Genomic DNA, 21,315 nt, shown 5'->3' on the forward strand with positions numbered 1-21,315 from the left:
ATCATTCAGTTCAGGAACTTTTAAATTTCCATCTTGATTTTATTGTTGACCCAATGATCATTCAGAAGAAGGTAATTTAATTTTCATGTATTTGCATGGTTTTGAAGCTTCCTTTTGGAGTTGATTTCAAATTTTATTTGAGTACTTGCTATAATTTCAATTTTCTTGAATTTATTGAGACTTGTTTTGTCACCTATCATATGGTCTACTTTGGACACTGTTCCATGTGCTGATGAATAGAATGTATATTCTTCAGCTATTGGGTAGAATGTTCTATAAATATCTGTTAAGTCAGTTTGTTGTAGGCTATAGTTTAAGTCCATTGTTTCTGCCTTGAATGGACATTGTTTCAGTGCTTGACCTGTCTAGAGCTGTCAGTGGAGTATTGAAATCTCCTATTATTATTGTGTTGCTGTCCATCTCATTTCTTAGGTTTGGTAGTACTTGTTTTGTAAATTTGGGAGCTCCAGTATTAGGTGCTTATATATTTAGGATTGTGTATTTTCCTGTTGGACTGGTCCTTTTATCATTATATAATGTTCCTCTTTGTCTTTTTTAACTTCTGTTGCTTTAAAGTTTGTTTTGTCTGACATAAGAATGGCTACTCTTGCTCACTTTTATTTTCCATTTGCATGGAATATCATCTTGCACCCCTTTACCTTAAGTTTATGTGAGTCCTTATGTGTCAGGTGAATCTCTTGAAGACAGCAGATGCTTGGTTGGTAAATTCCTATCCATTCTGCAATTCTTCATATTTTAAGTGGAGTATTTTAAGGCCATTTGCATTCAACATTAGTATTGAGATGGGAAGTGCTATTCTATTCGTCATGTCATTTGTTGCCTGTATACCTTGGGTTATTTTTTTTTCATTGTGTAGTTGTTTTATACATCCTGTGAGATAGATGCTTTAAAAGCGTTCTGCTTTCATGTGTTTCCAGGATTTGTTTCAAGATTTACAGCTCCTTTTAGCAGTTCTTGTAATGCTGGCTTGGTAACGATGAATTCTCTCAGCATTTGTTTGTATGAAGAGTGTCTATATTTTCTTCATTTATGAAGCTTAGTTTTGCTGGATACAAGATTCTTAACTGGTAATTGTTATGTTTAAGGAGGCCAAAGAAAGAACCCCAATGTCTTCTAGCTTGCAGGGTTTCTGCTGAGAAATCTGCTATTATTCTGACAGGTTTTCTTTTATAGGTTACTGTTGCAGACCAGCCACAGCACAACCCGTGGGTGTTCTAAGCCCCAGCAGTGACAAGGAAATTAAGGAAAAAAAGACACAGGCACAGAAAGAGAAATCATTAGCATGGGCCAAGGAGTTCTTCACAAGATGAGGACCATGAAGACCCTGAGCTCTAGGCTCCACATATATTTATTGCAACACACACATAGTTTGATCGTATCGCTCAAGCTAGGGTGATCATGGGGTGAGTACACACAATGGAACAGTTTATGCCATCTACATTTAGTTGGGGGTATGTAGTTATTCTAAAAAACTAAACTAGTATTGTATAGTTAAACAATGGATAAACATTGAGGTGCAGCTGCAGGAGTGTGGGAATGGGTAAGAGCCAGAAAATTCTGACCACATGATGTACCTCAAAGGAGAGACTATCTCCTGAGCCCAGTCACCCATGGAACAGGAGGGAGACCAGAGAATGCCACTCTTATCTCAACCAGCCCAGAAGCCTCCTGCAAGACCCTTTATGAGCCTGTGAGTAGGGTCCCCTCCTCCAGGTCACGAGACCCTTACTAAGAGGTTCAAGCAGCATGAGGTTGAGCAATGGACCAGGTGTTCAAGTCTTCAATGCCCAAACATTCCAGGGCTGTAATCAGAATTTTACAAGCTTTCTCACTAACCCAGCATTGTCTTACAAAATACAAGCTACACTCTTTGTTTAGCTATTACAATGCACAAACTTCTGTAAACTATAAATCTTAAACTCAGGCTAACTTATTAAACAGAAGCAGATTAACTCTTAAGTAGATATGGTGTAGGCCTGCTATTATTTTGGCTTACACTTCCCCTTTTCTTTTTGGCTAAGGAGGTTAAAACTATCATGGCTCGTTCATGATGACGATTCTCTCTTTGCAAAGTCCTCAGTTGCATCTGTAGACTAAGAACAGACAAATTAAACAGAAACATAACAAAGTAAAATTGACCATGGTTGAATCACCGAGTGTTTCAACCCATTTTATAGGGTTAAGTTTGGAAAGTCCATCTGCTGCACCAGCAAATATCTCAGCACCTGAGACAATATTTAAATGAGCTTGAGATGCCTCAAAAATTTGTTCTTTGAGTTTGGCAACATCCAATGTAAGATTACCTTCATTGCCTTGTAAATGGCATTTTACTTGCTCCCAGTGGTGTTCAGTAGCATTATAAGAGCATGAATCTGAAGTATTCAATCACACTGAAGCTGAAGCCAATGTTTCAAACTCATAATTTTATTTCCCATCCAAATTACAGTTTGCCTAAGATCATTAATTTGATTTGCCAATTTTTTATCAATTCGAGTTTGAGAGTTCCACAATCTGGAGGAATTTTTCTGCCATTTGTCTACAAAATCAGTACTTTGTATAGAAGAGTACAGAGCAACCCCCACTGCAGCTGCAGTGGCGGTAACTGCTCTAATTCCCATTATCACTGCCATTAAAGTGAAAATAAATCTCTTAGATTTGTTTAAAATACCCTTTAAGATTTCTGTGATAATATGAACAGAAGGTGATGCTTCCCAGGGCCAATTAAGGGTAACAGGAATCCATACTCCTTCACATGCTCTTACCAAGAGGATACTATTAGAAAGATCAAAAGTTGAATCAATGCATGCAAAAAGTCTACAATTTTCACAAATTGTTTGAGAATCTGGCATAATTTTTACTTCTCCCACAACCATCATATATGGTGGTTTAACACAGCCCTGAAATGGAATAGTTAAATCAGAGTAAAAAGACATAGAATATTCACAATTTTCTCTATTTCTTTCTATACGGTAAGTTCCCATCCACACTCTCACATAGGCTGTGGCCATAGCCAATTTCCACAATTCTGGGTGCTCCGAACTCAAAACTGGCCTAATCATTTGAGGATTTGAGGTCGAGGAGGTGCAGTCCCTTTATCTTCCCATTTTAATGGATATCCTGATACAATTTTACGTGTAACCCCTTTATGGCCGAGCAATTCTTCTGTATATCCTATCACGTAAGGTATTTCTATGCAACCAGAATTTTGTTGTGAGCAATATTTTGATAATACTGCTTTAGGTGTCCAATCAGCAATAGTCCCATAAGTATTATTTAAAAGGATAGCAGCTTTCTCAGCCATGCAGTCCTCGAATGTTAAGACTTCTAGCTGCTTTGACAATTCAGGGTTGTTATGAGGACAATTTTTTATTTTTGTAGGTTTTAATTTGCCAGTTTTTACATAAACGTCTTGAAATGTGTCTCTCAGAAACATAGAAATAGAACTGGGGCAAAAGGATGCACCAGCAACCATGTGATGATATTCAGCCACAGTCTTATTACAGCCTGGCACATATATTAACCAACTTTGTCCTTTTAAAGCAAGGCATCCAGAGGCTTTACCCAGACACATTGGTGGAAAGCAATAACTCATGGATACATTCATGTACATGCTTTCTTCCTCTGGTTGAGCTAGAACCCTATCATCTATTGGGCCAGGCATCCATATACTATCGTTAATATGTACCTCAATAGGGGAATCCATCCAGGTAACTGGCCTGATTTAAGGCGGAAAAGACACATAAGTCCAATATGTGTAATTTTGTTCGGCTGATGCAGCGGGAATACTAACCCCTGTAATGAGTATCACCATGGCTGCAATCATCAGATTGAGATCATTGGCAACTGTCTCTCTCTCAAACCTTCCTCTGCCATCTGTGCCCATCTTTGTATCTGTACCCAGGTCAGTGATGTCTCCTCCAGTTGTGCCTCCCTTTGTTCCCAGTCTTCCACAATCCTCATCCTTCTCATTTCTGATACAGGAGCCCAGGAACCCTTTCCATCAATCTCCTTCTTCGGTTTCTCCTTCTCTGATCATTGCTGGAAGGGCTCATTGTAGAACTTTAAATGTCTAGTGGGTAGCCAGATGTGAGGTTGTTTTTCTCCTGGTGAAATATAAGCAAAACCCTTCTCCAAGTAATCACCTTCCCTAATTGCCAATCTTTGTCCTTAGTGTCCCTCTACAAGACTACTTTCCCTTTGTTTGATTGATTTTGTGTCCAGTAAAATGCTGTTCTGCTGCAGTAGACACTTGACCTTTGGAAATGTTTTAAAAATTTAAAACAGTAGAGCTAGATGTAGCTGCACATGAGGAGTATAACACTCCTTACTGCAACCGTTTCCCCCTTTCTTCTGCTTTGCTAATTGAGTTTTTAGTGTTCTTTTTACTCTTTCAACAATTGTTTGACCTTGGGAATAACAGGGAATTCCTGTGATGTGTGTGATTCTCCACTGTGATAAAAATTTTTGAAACATTTTACTGCAATATCCATCCAAAAGATGGATAACTAGTACCTGAGTCTTGAATTTTTTCCCATGCTCTCAGACAGTAAGTACGAAATTGTGCAATTGCCTCATAGGTTAAATTAAGTTGCTGTTGCACATTACTCCACTGAGGCCCTGTGCCCAATAATTGTTCCTCAGTGACATTAATGGGAGGATTTACAGTTCGATTTATTTGAGCTTGCTCCTGAGCCATATCAGTCCACCATGTTTTAAATTGTAAAAATTGTGAAGGTGTTAATGCTGATTTGGCCAAAATTATCCAATCATAAGGTACTAAAATCCGATCATAGGCAATTGACTGTAATAATGATCGAACAAAAGGAAAATTTGGACCATATTTTTGAACTGCCTTCTTTATATCCTTTAACATTTTAAAAGGGAATGGTTCCCACTGAGCTAGCTGTTGCTCCCTGCCCCTTGCTGGGGTGGGATTAAAGTCACAGGGAACTGTCAGGCATCAGGATCTCCTGTGATGCCAGCCTGTCATATAGCTGCTTGCATAGAACTTTCTCGATGTTCCAATTTGAAGCAGTCCCCTTCTGATATGGAGTGGCAAAAGTTACAGGTGCTGCCACTTTTGGTGGCATTTTCACAGCCCATTGTTCTGAGACTTAAGTTCTTGGTTCAGAATTTTGACTTGAAAGCAGAAGGGGCCACTCTGAATTATTGCAAGTTGGAACAGAGGGTTCTCTAATTTTTTCTAAATCCATATGTACATTAGCATAAATCACTTCTCCTTTTTGCTGATCTACTTGATCTGTCTCCCTGTTTTGTCCATATTTAATAATTCTCCTTCTCATTGGATAGAATCTTCAGAAGAGTCATCACTATCTGGCTCAGCAGCTTCTGCAGCAGCAGCGACAGGTTCAGTCTTTTGTAGCAATTCATCACTCTACTTGTTTACTGCTACGATCCACTGCTTCACTTCCATCAGAAGTTTGAAGAGGTTCCGAAATTGCTTTAATCATAGCCCAGTCTTTCCAAATTGTTACTGGGATAAAATGACCTTCTGTACAGGCTGCTTTTAATTCTGAACCAACTTTTCCCCATTCCTGTACATCTAAAGTTCCAAGTTCTGGGAACCAAGGGCAATATTGATCTATTGCCTCAAAAAAGATAATAAGATTAGTAGTACTAACCTTAACTTTCCCTTTCTTTAAGAGCTCTCCAACAAGACTAAGATAGGTGAAGTACTTACTCTCTGATTGCCCCATGTTACCCTGGGATGCTCCAGGCGCCCAAGCTTACCGCACAGGTGAAAACAGGTGTGTTCCCGGGAGTCCCTCGACGATGAACGCTCCTCAATTGACCATGCTCCTGCGTTCCTTCACTGGGAGCCTATGAAAACCTTGTTGGGCTCCAGATGTTGCAGACCAGCCACAGTACAACCCATGGGTGTTCCAAGCCCCCGCAGCAACAAGGGAATTAAGGGAAAAAAAACACAGACACAGAAATAGAAATCATTAGCATGGGTCCAGGGGTTATTCACAAGATTAGGACCATGAAGACCCTGAGCTCTAGGCTTCACACATATTTATTGCAACACGCACATAGTTTGATCATATCACTCGAGATGGGGTGATCATGGGGTGAGTACACACAATGGAACAGTTTACACCACCTACATTTAGTAGGGCGTATGTGGTTATTCTAAAAAACTAAACTAGTACTATATAGTTAAACAATGGATAAACATTGAAGTGCAGCTGCAGGAGTGTGGGAATGGGTAAAAGCCAGCAAGTTCTGACTACATGACATACCTCAAAGGAGAGATGATCTCCTTTGAGCCCAGTCACCCATGGAACAGGTGGGAGACCAGAGAATGCCACTCCTATCTCAACCAGCCCAGAAGCCTCCTGCAAGACCCTTTATGAGCCTGTGAGCAGAGTCCCCTCCTCCAGGCCACGAGACCCTTACTGAGGGGTTCAAGCAGCAGGAGCTTGAGCAATGTTCCAGTCTTTGATGCCCAAATGTTCTAGTGCTGTGATGAGCAATTTACAAGCTTTCTCACCAATCCAGCATTGTTTTACAATGCTGAACTTTTTGTTTAGCTAGTATAATGCACAAACTTCTGTAAACTATAAGTCTTAAACTAAGGCTAACTTATTAAACAGAAGCGGACTAATTCTTAAGTAGATATGGTGTAGGTCTGCTCTCTATTATTTTGGCCTATAGGTTACCTGATGCTTTTCCCTCACAGCTCTTAAGATTCCTTCCTTCATCCTGATAACTATGTGCATAGGTGGTGATCTTTTTGTGAAGAATTTCTCAGGGGTTCTTTTAACTTCTCATATTTGGGGGTCGGTCTAGATCTCTAGCAAGGCCAGGGAAGCTTTCCTTGCTTATTCCCTCAAATGTCATGCAAATTTTATATTTTTCTTCTTCCTCAGGAACACCAATCATTCTGAGGTTTGGTTATTTATCATAATCCCAAATTTCTTACATGCTTTGTCCTTTTATATAATTCTTTTTTCTTTGTCTTTGTTGAATTGTGTTAATTTAATAGTCTTGTCTCTGAGTTCTGAAGTTCTTTCTTCTACTTATTTGATACTATTGCTGAGACTTTCCAATGCATTTTTCAGTTCTCCAAGTGTATCCTTCATTTCCAGAAGTTTTTATTATTTTTCATTTATGCTATCTATTTTACTACATATTTCTCCATTCATGTCCTGTATTAGGTTTTTCGATTCCTTTAAGTTGTTCCTCACCTTTCTCTGGTGCCTTCTTGATTGGCTTAGTAGTCAACCTGCTGAATTTGTTTCTGGAAATCCAGAGATTTCATCTTTGTTTAGATCCATGACTGGTGGGATAGTGGAATCTTTTGGGGATGTTGAAGAATCTTGTTTTGTCATATTACCAGAATTGTTTTTTCTGGTTTCTTCCCATTTAGGTAGATTACATTGGAGGGGAGATCTAGGACTCATGGGCTGCTGTTCAGTCTTTTGTCCCATGGGAGGTTCCCTTGATGTGGTACTGTCCCCTTTTCCCAAGGGATGGGGTTTCCTGAGAGCTGAACTGTAGTAATTGCTTTTTCTCTTCCGGATCTAGCCACCCAGTGGAGCTACCAGGCTCTGGGCTGGTACTGGGGAATGTATTCAAAGAGTCCTGTGATGTGATCCATCTTCAGATCTCAGTGTAGATACCAACATCTGCTCCAGCAGAGGTAACAGAAGAGTGAAGTGGATTCTGTGAGGGTACTTGGGTGTATATTTGTTCAGTGTGCTGGTTTTATGTTGGTTGGCCTCCAGCCAGGAGGTGGCACTTTCAAGAGCACATCAACTGTGGTATTATAGGGAGGATCAGGTGGTTGACAGGACCATAGCATTCCCAAGAGATTATGTCCTTTGGCTTCAACTACTAGGTGGCTAGAGAAAGATCATCAGCTAGGGGCAGGGTTAGGTTTGTCTGAGCTTAGACTCTCTTAGGGCAGGGCTTACTGTGGCTGCTTTGAAGGATGGGGGTATAGATCCCAGACCAATGGAGTTATGTTCTCAGGGGGATTGTAGCTTCCTCTGCTGTGTCACACAGGTCACCAGGGGAGTGGGAGGAAGCTGGCAGCCACAGGCCTCACACAACTCCCATGCAGCCCACACTCTGAAGGACTGATCTCACGCCCACCATGATCCGCCCAACATTAACAAGTTTATTTCCAGTCAGCCTGTGAGCAGAGCTCAGAAATTGCCTCAGGCTACAAGCCTCCCACCTGAGAAAGCAAGCAGATTTCACATTTCCTCTGCTTTCCCACAGAGCCTGCAGCAAGCAGCAATCCATCTCCTTCAAAGGGTCTGTGAATTCTCTCCACTTTTGTGATATGTTCCTGGAGGAGTTCGTAGAGCAAATGTTCATGATGTGGGTCTCCACAAGCTGCTCTGTTCATCAGAGTTGCAGGTGCAAGTTAGTCCTGCCTCCTGTCCTCCATTTTGCCTCCTAATGGCCTATTTTTATTGATAAATCTTAATAAAATATCTTTCTTTCAAGGCTTTCTCACTCTCAAAGTAGAAGGCATTCCTTTAATTTAATCAACAAATATCTGAGCACTCACTCTGTGATAGGCATTGAGTCAAGAGCTGAGAATGCACAATAAAAAGACAGAGTAGAGTCTTCTTTTGAATTCCACGTCGAACTCTCTCCTGGCACTGACCACTTCCTGCTTCACAGGAGGATTCTCTGTCTTGTCTACCTGACCACAGCCAATCCCACTGCTAATCTATAAACCTGTAAAGAGGAGGCACCGGATCTTCTGGATTATGGGACTGCTCATAAAACAGTGCCTGTCCTAACATAAAGGAGCACAAGAATTCAACAATCATTCATTAAGCATCTAGTGTATACATGGAACTAGGTACAGTTGTTGATATAAATAAAATTTAAGAATATTCCTGACTAGAAATTTCCAGTAGAATTTAGGAGACTAATCTTTACAGTTAATATAGAGGACAATAAAAGGGAACAGACCACAAATACCTCAGGAGGGATACTAGCATGACAGGAATGCAGAGACACAAAGCACAACAGTGAGATGGAGTTAATATACCTCCACAGGGGCAACCTTGTCCTGGTCTCAAAGTTTCAGTAGGATTTGGATGGGTGAGAAGGACAGAAAAGAAGAGAAAGAGCATGATGAGCAAGGACTTGAGTAAGGAATATATTCCTTTTTGGGTGACCATGGAGATACAAGCTTCTAAAATACATAGGCCCTGTATTGAAGAATGGGGAGGAGTAAGTGAATGAGAAGGTTAAAGCCACATTATGAAGCCTTGAATTCCAGACATAGATCTGGGGCTATCTTCTTATCTTCATACATTTCCAAACTAGAAGCAACTGAAATCATCGGACCTTCTTTTCTTCTCTGTTGGGTAAATGCTTCTCAGTCTTGGTGTGAGTCTCGTAGTTAAAGCTTACTGAAATGGTCCTTTGGCAATTCTAGAGACATACGTCTTTTATGTTGACTTGTTGATGTTAACAGACTATATATGATTAAATAGCTGCTTGTACAATGCCTCCAAGTATAGGTAAAAGAAAAATCAAACTCATATTCTTGGAAAGCCATGCGTATACTAGTTACATGGATCAAAGGGCAACAGAAATGATCCAGTGAGGATTTTTCTGAATTTCCCACAATTATTTAAAATCTACCTCAAATACCTGTTCCTCTACCATGCCTCCCCTTAGGCCTTCATTTTAAATAGCACCTCTGTCTCTGCTCCCAAAGCACTAACTGACACCTGTGATAGGGCATTTGCCAGCCAGGCTGACATGTAGACTTGGCTGCCTGTGTATCTTTTCCCCATAAACCGTGAGCTTCCTTTTATGATAAATAATTGTAGCTACATTTAGGAGGGTGCTCCTATCTGCTGAACTTCATGATGAGTGCTTTACATGGATTATTTTATTTATTCACTAAACAGTCCTTTCAAATGGTGCTATTATTCTACTTCATCTAATGGATAAGAAAACTAAGGCAAAAAAAAAAAAAAGACAAACAGTGAAATAATAAGTGCAAGTACACAGAGCTAGTAAGGACTAGGGTCTGACAGGTCCCAAAAGCCACATCATCACTGCTGTCCCATAATGCATCTGGCACAGGTAGAGGTCCTGTCTTATTCATCAGTATTACTGCACTGGACCCAGCTTAGTGCCTGATGTAGAGAGGGGCTCAGTCAATGCTGATTGATTTTAGGTGGAGCAAAAATTCCTGGCACGGTGAGCACCTTTGCTGTGATTGAATTTCTGATTCTCTGTGAAGAGAAGGGGAGTCCTGGATCAAACACTGAGTCCTCTGGCTCCTTGCTGTCATCTTTATTTAACCTGCTCCTTTGCTCCTCCTTCTTCCTAACTGCACCATTTACATTCAAAGCTGGAGCTTAGTGCAGAGAAAGGGAAAACAGAACCCTGAATGACCCCTGTTGCACTGAGAAAAGAGAAACAAGAAAGTTGACAGATAAGAACCAAAATGAGGAAAAGAGAAAGTGACTAAATTCCATCACTTTAACTTAATATTTAACCTAATGAAAGCAAAACCTTATCTGAAATTTGAAAAGTCAAGGTTTTGAGTGCTGGCTCAGCACCCATTTTTTTATGATTTCATGTCTGAGAATAATTTGACGGGTGTGGCTTAACGAACTAGATCACGTGTTGGGTGTTACTCAAGCAAAAAAAAACAAGATGGTGCAATAAACCTGTTTTATACACATGAACAGGGAAGAATCCACAAGGACTCACCCGCCTCCTGGTCTGCAGAGAAGATAGAAACAACATGAGCACAGCAAGAAAAGTAAGCAAAAAATGTATTACTGTTGGAAATATGTTCTCATCAATATAACAAAGAAAAGAATACAGTATTTGATGAATAATTTAAAATTCATATCCAAATTAGAAGTGATACACTGAAATACAGTGTGCAATTTATGCTACAATTTGTAATGTATAGTGAACTACAGTAGAAATAAGTTATTCCTAAATACCTTCAAAAAGAATGTACAGAATATGTATCTATTAAGTCTTTATTTCCTACATTAAAGATATTTGCAGTAAAGTGATACTTTATTTCAAGCTAATCATGACTAATTTGTAAATCCAAAGTTAGAAAAGACTTTCACCAACAAGTTGTCTTTATAATAAAAAACCACTATGTAAAAGCATTATTATTTATATTTTTTGTGAACACAAGTAAGTTAAGCCTGACAAAAGTTTTATGAGAGGATTTGATTTCGAAGACTTTGAAACACCCTTTAACCTTAACATAAAATACCTTACAAAATGCTCATTGGTCTCACAGCATTAGAATCATCAAGGTTAAGGAAGACAATATCAACATTCAAATTCTGATTTAAAAGTGTCCATTATGACACAATTCAGGCAATTTCCACAGTACTCCTATGGAACAGTATCTTCCCCACATAAAAGTCAATATGGTTTTACAGAAAATTAATAATACAATTTGAATCACTTATTAGCACTGGAAACACAGGTATTTGGTTTTGCCTTTTGTAAATTTCTTGATTGTCCAATGAGTTTACAGGTGCACAAAAATGCATGTGGTCATACAATATAATCAATTGACATTTTTTAATTGCTTAATCACATAAACCTATGCAACTATTTCCAGACCTTTTGTTGTGTTAGGAGTGTATCACACAGTAAAATATCTCACTATGATAACTCAGTTTAAAGGTTCTGAGGCTTCTCTATACACTCTGTGACAAAACAGGCTCATATCAATAAGCCTGACTGGAAATCATCTGAGTGACCCATTGTTGCTGTTATTCCACTTCACTTTATTTCATTCATTACCGATTAATACATACATTCTGCATAGAAAATAATTAGGAAAAGAATTCAATTTACCAAACTCAACTAAAAAGAAACAATGAGTCCCTAGAGCAAAAGTATACACCAATCAGATTAATGAAAATAATAACTAATGAAATAGATAATTATTCCTCCCCCCTTGGACACAGTATCAATAACTTAGTTTTTTGACAGCATTTCATTTATGTTTACCTATCCAGCATTTTACTTTCCTCAAATGCTAGATGGTGACAATACTAACATCTATTTCATAAGGTAATTGTAAGAATTCAATAAATTAAGACTGTAAAGAATTTAAAATAGTATCTGGTACATAGAAATGTCAATAAATATTAGTCACTATTATTATTGTTGCTACTTAACTTTTTTATTTTTGGAGACAGAGTCTCTCTCTGTTGCCCAGGCTAGAGTGCAGTGGTGCTATCTTGGCTGACTGCAACCTTTGCCTCCCAGGTTTAAGCAATTCTCCTGCCTCAGCCTCTCGAGTAGCTGGGACTGCAGGCACATGCCACCATGCCTGACTAATTTTTGTATTTTTGCTCACTTTTTACTGCCACAGAGAAGTGAAACATAAGACTAGATTGATTGTTATTCTCTGGACAGCCAGCTTTGAGACCAGAAAAAATTATTCAATCACTGAGTCAACTGATCCTCAATTATTTCAGCTGTAAAATAAAGCCAATAATGCAATAGTACTGCCCTGGTAGCATCCTTCCAAGGTTTAAAAATAATGCATGTTGTTTATAGCAGCACAATTTGCAATTACAAAATTACAGAACCAACCTAAATGACCATCAACAAATAAGTAAAGAAAATATGGTATGTATACACCATGAAATTACTACTTAGCCATTAAACACAATAAAATTAAAAAAAATCACCTTTGCATCAACTTGAATGGAGCTACAGATCATCATTCTAAGTGAATTAACTTAGAATAATGTTCTATTATTCTAAGAGACTGAGGCAGGAGAATCGCTTAAACCTGGGAGTCAGAGGTTACATGAGCCAAGATAGTGCCACTGCACTCCAGCCTGGGCAACAGAGCAAGACTCTGTCTCCAAAAAAAAGAGGTAAATAGCAACAATAATAATAGTGGCTAATATTTATTGACATTTCTACGTCCCAGATACTATTTTAAGTTCTTTATAGTATTAATTTGCCGAATTTTCATAACTACCTTATGAAATAGATGTTTGAATATCATATGTTCGCATTTATGAGAGGGAGCTAAGCTATGAGGATGCAAAGACATAAGAATGATATAATGAACTTTAGGAACTCAAGGGGGGAGGTAAGAGCTAAAAGACTGTATATTGGGGGCAGTGGACTCTGCTTGAGTGAAGGGTACACCAAAATCTCAGAAATCACCACTAAAGAACCTATACAGGTAACCAAAAATCACCTGCACCAAAAAACTGTTGAAATTAAAAATAAATAAATAAACTTAAATATAATTATAATGCATATAATTCACCAAGCAAAGGCCACAATGTGCCTGTCACATCATAGGCACCTGATAATCAGGAACTCCTACTATTAGTACCTTATTTCCAAGTATTCTGATGTTTATTTTGGCATTGACCATGTTGAACATCCTGCAAAGTTAAATAATTAAACAAATACATAACAAAAATGATTTTCAGAACAATAAATTTCAAATGAATATTTTGTCATTCTTGCAATTTTGTTGATTCTCTCTAGAAATAATTCTGTGAATTATACATGCTTTACCACAATGAAGACAGATTTTACACTACACTACCAAGCACTGGAAATATGTGTTCAACATTTATTGTTAAGAACATCTATGGATAAGATCTGCTAGCCAGAAATTCAAACACACAATGTCTCAATTTTGAAATATGTATGTGTGGGTGTGAGTGTGTATACGCTCACACACACACACACACACACACCATCATCACCAACTCTAACCTCCATAATTTTTGGCTGAAATCGAAGCTGGAAAGAGTCTCTACACATAAATCAGATAACAGAACATGCTGCCAAAGGTAAGTGGCAAATGGGTGCTGGAAACAAGTAACACACAGAAGGGGTGGAGAGAGAAAATTAAAAGAGGAGAATAGGCAAATAGAAAGAAATAGAGATGTCATTCAAGACAGGAAGGTAAATATATTCTTATAGAGATGGATCCTGTTGTCCTAATCAGAAAATTGAGCAAGAAAGCAGTGTATTTTATTTGAACAGTGACTGTCAGCAATGTGAAGGTGACATAGAACTTCATGTACCAGCCAATAGAAGGTAAACAAATGTTTTCAGCACAGCATTAGGAAATGTCAGGATTAAACACCTTTGGAGGAAAAAAACACAAGGATAGCCTTAATGAATATATTCCATTTTATCTCGGTGTGTTATTATAGTTAACTCTGTTTATTGTTTTTTATGTTATTGCTTTTTTTAAGGTATTTTTATCTCTTTATAAACCAAAAATAATCATTCCTGTGGAGCACTTATTAGGTACGAGACATAGGACTAGATGTTGCAAGTACAAAGATGAAATGACACAATTTCTGGATTCAAGAGTGGGAAAACACTGGTACCATCTCTCTGTTTGATTTTCTAGGTAATCAAATGCAAAGCAGCTGTGCTATGGGAGTTAAACAAACCCTTTTCCATTGAGGAGGTGGAGGTGGCACCTCCTAAGGCCCATGAAGTTCGAATTAAGGTGAAATACAATTTTCCATTTGTAGTTACGTTTTTTAAAAACTCAGAAAAATTAAAAACAGAAACAACCAACAATCACCAGAGTTATTTTTATATGATCATACAGAAAATAGAATACAGTTGTTTCAAAGAAAGGTATAAATATAAATTATTAAATTTTTTAAATGATCAAAGAGTACATACAGTGTAATTCCAGTAAAAAAGAAAAAAAATTTTCCAAGGGATATATATCAAGACTTCAAAATCAATTAGCATTAGACATTTTTATGTGTTGATTTGCAATTTCTACTTCTATTTTTTTTAAAGCATGCCTTCTTGTATATTATTTAAGAATTAACTATTTCAGGATCAGTTATTTCACAAATTATTCTAAATTTATTAATTCAAGAAAGGAAGGTAGAGGAGGGTTTCAGCCTGAATAACCTTGAAGATAAACTGTATATTTCATATTTGGGAATAGTAGGGATTATTAGCAAAACCCTTGAAAGTATTTTGGAAGCACAATTTCATGAAATTGGGATTTTTAAGTTCATTTGAGACTCATAATCTTTTCTGAATCTAAACATCTCTTTACTCTGTAGATTGTGGCTGTAGGAATCTGTCGCTCAGATGACCATGCAGTTACTGGCACCATGATGACTCCCGTTCCTGCGATTTTAGGCCATGAGGCAGCCGGCATTGTGGAGAGCGTTGGTGAAGGGGTGACTACAGTCAAACCAGGTACAGGACTCACACTCAGGGAACATGCATTGGTTCACCAGTCCAGGATTTCCCAGCCTGGATGAGGAAACAGAGGCAATGAGAGATGAAAGGGCTTGCACAAGGTCACAGGGCAGCTGGGACTTCCAGGATTTCCTCCTTCCCTCTCTGCCTACCTGACTCAGGCATGTATGCATTGAGGCACATATGTATTCTACCCTTCAACAATTATGTAGTGAGCATCTACTGCTAGATGCCAGGCACCAGGTTGGAGCCTGGAGATATGTGAGGGTCAAAAGAGACACAATGCCTACCAGTGTGGAATTCATAATCTAATAACTTACTTGTTAGTGTTGCTGAACACTGTCTTCTGTCAAGGCCAGATAACTAGAAATGCGAGGAGGGAAAAAACGTAAGTATAGACACTGTTCTGTGTGAGTTCAGAAAATGGAGTCTACATGGCTATGGCTGAATAAACATGACTTTTTCTTAGGTGACTTATGCAGCCCCTTCACCAATTTCCTCTTCCAGCATGGTGTCTCTTCCCGAGCATGGACTCAATGAAACAGACTAGGTGAAAGGAAATGAAAGAAACATAACAGGAGCCATCCACCATCAACTATGTCTGCCTTATTACCTTCAGCCATGCTTCAATGTGAATGGTTATGAATTACTAATTATATAGAGAGAATAAATAGGACATTTCCATACCATCATATTCACATAAATTTTACCTATAAAATGTTATGAGCCAACCTTTTTTCTTGGTCTTATGGAAAAGGTAGCATAGGTGATCAAAAATAAAAATTATGTTTATTTCTAAGAAATCACTTTGGCCTGGGTTGGACTTGCCACCTTTTCACCCATGCTCCCTCCACCACAACAGGAAAAATAGCTAATTCACAAATTATCATCAGCTAAAAACATTTCAAAGTCAGTTCTTATCCAAAAAGGCCTAACTTATTGTGGAGGGTTGAAATTTCTAGAGGAATTTCTGCAATTGTTCTTTGTCCCATTTTTGTTACTTTTCCTCAAAAAAGAACTAAGATCATCTTAAAAGCATTCATTTCATAATAAAGACAAACCTAGTCACTTTGAAAAGCAAAGAATGAATTCAAACTTCTCATTTTTACTCTAAATCAAACTATAACAAAAAACAGGTCATACCAACATCTAGTGGGACTATTATGTTCTACTTTCAACTAAAATTTATATTTATACTTACAGTAAGATTTAAATAGTTAAGGATTGAATTAAATGTTTGTAAAGCCTCCAGGAGAAATCAGTACACTGCATAAAAGTTAACTATCAATGCTGTGGAAGTAATTTTTTTAATCTGTGTTGTTTCCCACATTTGCATTTCCTCTTTAGGAATCTTCAGGCACTTATAGCCCCAAACTGAAAACAAGGCTGTGGCAGGCAATGACAAATGACATAGTTGTGATTGAACGTATTTCTCGGCGACTTTTAAAGACACATGCTTCTCGTCTATACATGTGAGCTTTAAGTTTTTGCTCTATTAATTCCTGGATAGATGTTGTAAAAGAATTTGTTTTATTCCTCTCCAGGTGATAAAGTCATACCACTCTTTATTCCTCAGTGTGGAAAATGCAGAATTTGTAAAAACCCGGAAAGCAACTTCTGCCTCAAAAATGAGTAGGTTTCTGATGCTCTCTTTGCATAGACTTTGAGTTTGCTCATTAGTTATGTTGTGTCTCATGCCTTTGTATGTCTGTATTGCACTGCCCAGTCTGACTAATCCTCAGGGGACCCTGCAAGATGGCACCAGCAGGTTCACATGCAGAGGGAAGCCTGTCCACCACTTCATCGGCGTCAGCACCTTCTCCCAATACACAGTAGTGGATGAGATTGCAGTGGCCAAAATTGATGCAGCCTCTCCTCTGGAGAAAGTCTGCCTCTTTGGCTGTGGATTTTCGACTGGTTATGGGTCTGCAGTCAAAGTTGCCAAGGTAGGAATGATAATGGGTGGTAAAACTGGTTACAAGCAGACCGTCAGGAACCAAAAGAGAAGCAATTTCTCACAAGAATCAAAGATTATTTTTGTAGATTTGGATTGTCAATTAAGAGTAGAAAAATGGCCCATAAAGAATTGAGAGCACATGCTAGAAATTTCACCTGTTTATCATAGATAAAAAGTTGCTGAGAATTAAGAAAAAGTAAAGATGTCATTTTCAATAATTATTATCCTGTGTTTGCTCTTTATTAAAGCATGAAATGTTAGGCTGGAGAACTCATTTAGTAATTCATTCAACAATTAGCACCTACATATGTCTCAGGCACCTTAGCTCTGCTAGGTTCTGAGACAGCAAAAGCAAATGAAATGAAGCGTTTGCCCTTGAGGAGCATCTAGTCTGTGGATCCCCTACTCCCAGAATTAGGATCAACAGTAGAGTCCAAAGCTCTACCTGATTCACCTCCAAACCAAGGCTCACCCACTCTGCGGATTCTTAGAAGGAAAGTAATGAAGCTTCCATGATGCATAATTCACTTATTATGGAATTTCACTACTTAACTAACTCTCCTGCCATGAACACGTAAAACACACATACTTCAGAAGTGGTCAATTTCAAGCAGAAATTCTTTAAAGACTCCTCATCTCAAAAGACTAAAAATCTAATAGTATCTTTGTTTTATGAAACTGAGGTCCAGACATATAAAGATAATTGTCCAAAATCTCGCTGCTTGTTAAATGAGAGCTGAGACTAGAACAGCATCTTTCTCAAATCTCCTGTTGAGTCTTAAATCACAATACATATTATTAGCACGTTTAAATCACAGTCACAAACTTGTAATTTTCTAAGTAAGGTAGAAAGTGGTGTTGTCCCTCATAATATTGAGTAACACTTGATGGGTGAATGAATGAGTGAATATATACCTTTAAGGGAATATAAGAATGAGATTATTTGGTACAGGAAAGCATTTTACCTACAATGAAAGCTGACTATGGGACACTAGGTTGAATAAATAAACCCTAGCCAATGTAAACAATTTAGAGCATATCTTTTCCAAATTTCTGTGACGTTAGCACTTAATCCCTTGTTCATATATCTCATCTGTTTTAGCAGGTGGTCTAATTGAGCCTACCTAAGAACTGAAGCTGAGAATACTCATAACAATAGATTTTATTCGTTATTAAAATATAGAGAAACATTTCATTGCTCTTGTTCACTAGTGTATTTCTTAAAGCACGGATATATTATTCACAACTACTGAATGTTAATGAACCAACGAGTTATTTATTGAGGATTTAATGGAATATTTTTCTGTCTTCTGGAGTACCCTTTCCACTTATTTCATTTTTCAAATATTGCCTTTGTGTATGTATGAGATGCTGAAGCTGGCTATCAAAGGATTTCAGCAATAAAAAGTCCCTTCAAGATAGTAATCACTGCCATCTGGATCTCAAAAATCATCCAGTCACCTGGTTCCCAGCCTGACCTTCCCATTAGAATCACCTGGAGACTGAGTTCCACCTGCAGAGATTCTGATTTAATTGGCATGGGTTGTGGCCTGGATAGCGGGATTTTTTTTAAAGCTCCCCAGATAAATCTAATATGCAGCAGTTTAAGAACCACTGACAAGTTCAACCCCTTAAATTTAAACATGAATCAACTCAAGCCAAAAGAGGTTGTGATAACAGTTTGGACAGAAGAGTCTGGGTAGCTCTTGGTAAACACTGGAAATGGCACTTTAAAGCTGAAGCAATTTCTAACAATCATTACTTAATCCATTTTTGCATTTTCTGAAAACGCAGGTCACCCCAGGCTCTACCTGTGCTGTGTTTGGCCTGGGAGGGGTCGGCCTATCTGTCGTTATGGGATGTAAGGCAGCCGGAGCGGCCAGGATCATTACAGTGGACATCAACAAGGCCAAATTTGCAAAGGCCAAAGAGTTGGGTGCCACTGAATGCATCAACCCTCAAGACTACAAGAAACCCATCCAGGAGGTGCTAAAGGAAATGACTGATGGAGGTGTGGATTTTTCATTTGAAGTCATCGGACGGCTTGACACCGTGGTATGTACCATGACGTGCCCTGAGATTTCTGCCTCTGCAACATGGAGGATGCTTTTAATCAACAGAATATACATATTATATATAAAAAATATTTTACTTATGAGTGGAAATTTCCCATCATCTGTTTGTTACCTGGCTCATTTAATTTATTTTCATGAGAAATCTTTCATTCAATCAGGTACATAAACCTGTCTCAAGTCATATTTCCTCTTGAGGAAAGAAAAAGGGCTTGTTTTTCTTAACTGAGCCATTACATATTTACTTTATTAATTTTTAGTTAACACTTCAAACTCAAGTAAATATAAATGATGAAAATTGCGCTCTCAAATTGGCAAGTTTTATTTTTAACCCACAATTTTAACAAAACCAGTTTAACAATTTTGTGTATGTTCTTAATGAATTCCGGACATTTTTACACATTATTCTTTGGCCAGAAGAAATGAACAACTTAGGCCAACTATTATTTTATTAACATTATTAAATATGCTCTAAAGAAAGTGACTGCTTTAATACATCACTATCTTTTACCACAGAGACAGGACAGTGCCTGGCACACAGCTGGCACCCAATATTAGTTGAACTGAATATTTAAAAAGTCAACCGATTTTTACCACCCCCAAAACTTAAGAGCTACATATCTCATAACATTGTTTATAGATTACATGAGACAATACATATAGCATACTTAGCACAGTGCCACCTGTCATATGGAAAGCTCTTAATAAATGTCCGCTGCCTTTTTTTTCGCTGCCTTTTTTTTTTTTAAGTCTAGGTCTCACTCTGTGATCCAGGCTGAAGTTCAATGACATGATTATAGCTCACTATAGCCTTTACCTCCTGGGCTTAAGTAATTCTCCTACCTCAGCCAAAAATGCAGGGATTAGAGGAATGAGCAACCACACTCAGCCTTAGTTGGCATTCTTGGTATCAAATATTATTTCCAATCTTGCAGTGCTTACATCGTCTTGGGCTTATACATGATGTTACTTTAAAATAATTACAAATATCAATTGCAATGGGAAATGCATCTCTAGCTGTATTTCACCTACCCAGAATTATCTAGAATCCTACTGAAAAAGTGTCCAGAAACCAACAAGTTTCCATTGCTGAGGTATTCTAGAAGGTCCAGCAGTGTGGGTAACGGGGAGAAGCATCCTGAGATCAAAGCTCTCAGCAGCCTTGACCTGGGACAAATGCCACAGATGAATTCAATGTCAAGAGAATCCAACTTTTTCCAGGGCTATAGCTTTTCTCCTTATGCTCTTTTTCTATGTTTTTCTCCATTTTCTCATGTGGAACTGGAGTGTTCCTTAACTCAAGACACAAAATATCTGACAGCTACATGTTCTGAGCTGGCGTTCCAAAGGTCAGAAGCCAAAATCAAAAAAATAATCATTATATAGTTATATATCTTGGGGGGATTCTAAACCATGTTCTTGCTACACAACATGTTAAAAACCCCAACTAGACTGTCTTTTGAGGTTCCCGAATAATCAGTGCAAAACCAATACATATTTGGAGAGATAAAAACAATGTTTAAAACATGGCCATTTTAGAGATGGACAGTAGAATAGAAGTCCATTTAAAATGGAGGCCATCAAGGGGACAAGAGACTAATTCTAGTGATTTAATCATTCCTCTTGTGCACCATTAAAATATCTGCTTGAAAGTACAGTGTTCAAAATACTTAATAAATCAATGAAAAATAAATTAACCCACTCACAGATTGCCTAAGAATGATGTGATGATGAAACTATATGCTTATACAAGGAACCAGCTTTTATATATGTTTGTAATTACGTTTTCTTCTTTATTTCTTTATTAGGCAGAATTAAGTGCACATCAATTTATTCATCCATTCATTCATTCAAAAACCATTTTCTGGGCATTTCCTAAATCCACGGCACTATCCTATGCAAAACAAAGGGGGGAAATGAAGGGGCAAAAGATATGATTTCTTTCCTCTACACACTCACAATCTAGCTAAGCCTATTACATGATATTGTACATTATAAATAGGAACTATGCCACTCCATGTAAAGGATACTAATTATTCA

General features: G+C 38.0%; 1 protein-coding gene and 1 long non-coding RNA gene across 5 annotated transcripts in view; one reads left to right on the top strand and one right to left on the bottom strand.

The window, feature by feature from the left end:
- LOC116538958 overlaps positions 1-14,044 on the bottom strand; it is a 53,540-nt gene extending 39,496 nt beyond the window's left edge. Inside the window, exon 1 of the long non-coding RNA XR_004263859.1 lies at positions 13,313-14,044. This is a non-coding gene — a long non-coding RNA (uncharacterized LOC116538958). The remainder of the gene's footprint in view (positions 1-13,312) is intronic.
- Positions 1-21,315, top strand: part of LOC116538955 (alcohol dehydrogenase 1C-like) — a 55,442-nt gene that overhangs the window by 29,974 nt on the left and 4,153 nt on the right. Inside the window, exons 1-7 of one of the 4 annotated variants that reach the window (XM_032261557.1) lie at positions 10,703-10,798; positions 14,423-14,524; positions 15,105-15,243; positions 16,791-16,878; positions 16,973-17,192; positions 18,998-19,258; positions 21,084-21,279. In XM_032261557.1, coding sequence (XP_032117448.1) covers positions 10,781-10,798; positions 14,423-14,524; positions 15,105-15,243; positions 16,791-16,878; positions 16,973-17,192; positions 18,998-19,258; positions 21,084-21,212 — 957 coding nt within the window. In that variant the 5' untranslated portion in view covers positions 10,703-10,780 and the 3' untranslated portion in view covers positions 21,213-21,279. Of the gene's footprint in view, positions 1-10,702; positions 10,799-14,422; positions 14,525-15,104; positions 15,244-16,790; positions 16,879-16,972; positions 17,193-18,997; positions 19,259-21,083; positions 21,280-21,315 lie in introns of those variants that run through there. The other 3 variants (XM_032261553.1, XM_032261554.1, XM_032261555.1) reach the window with 3 other exon arrangements.

Source organism: Sapajus apella, unplaced genomic scaffold (assembly GCF_009761245.1).
Source record: "Sapajus apella isolate SASKATOON/1434 unplaced genomic scaffold, GSC_monkey_1.0 scaffold124, whole genome shotgun sequence".
Lineage (NCBI taxonomy): Eukaryota > Metazoa > Chordata > Mammalia > Primates > Cebidae > Sapajus > Sapajus apella.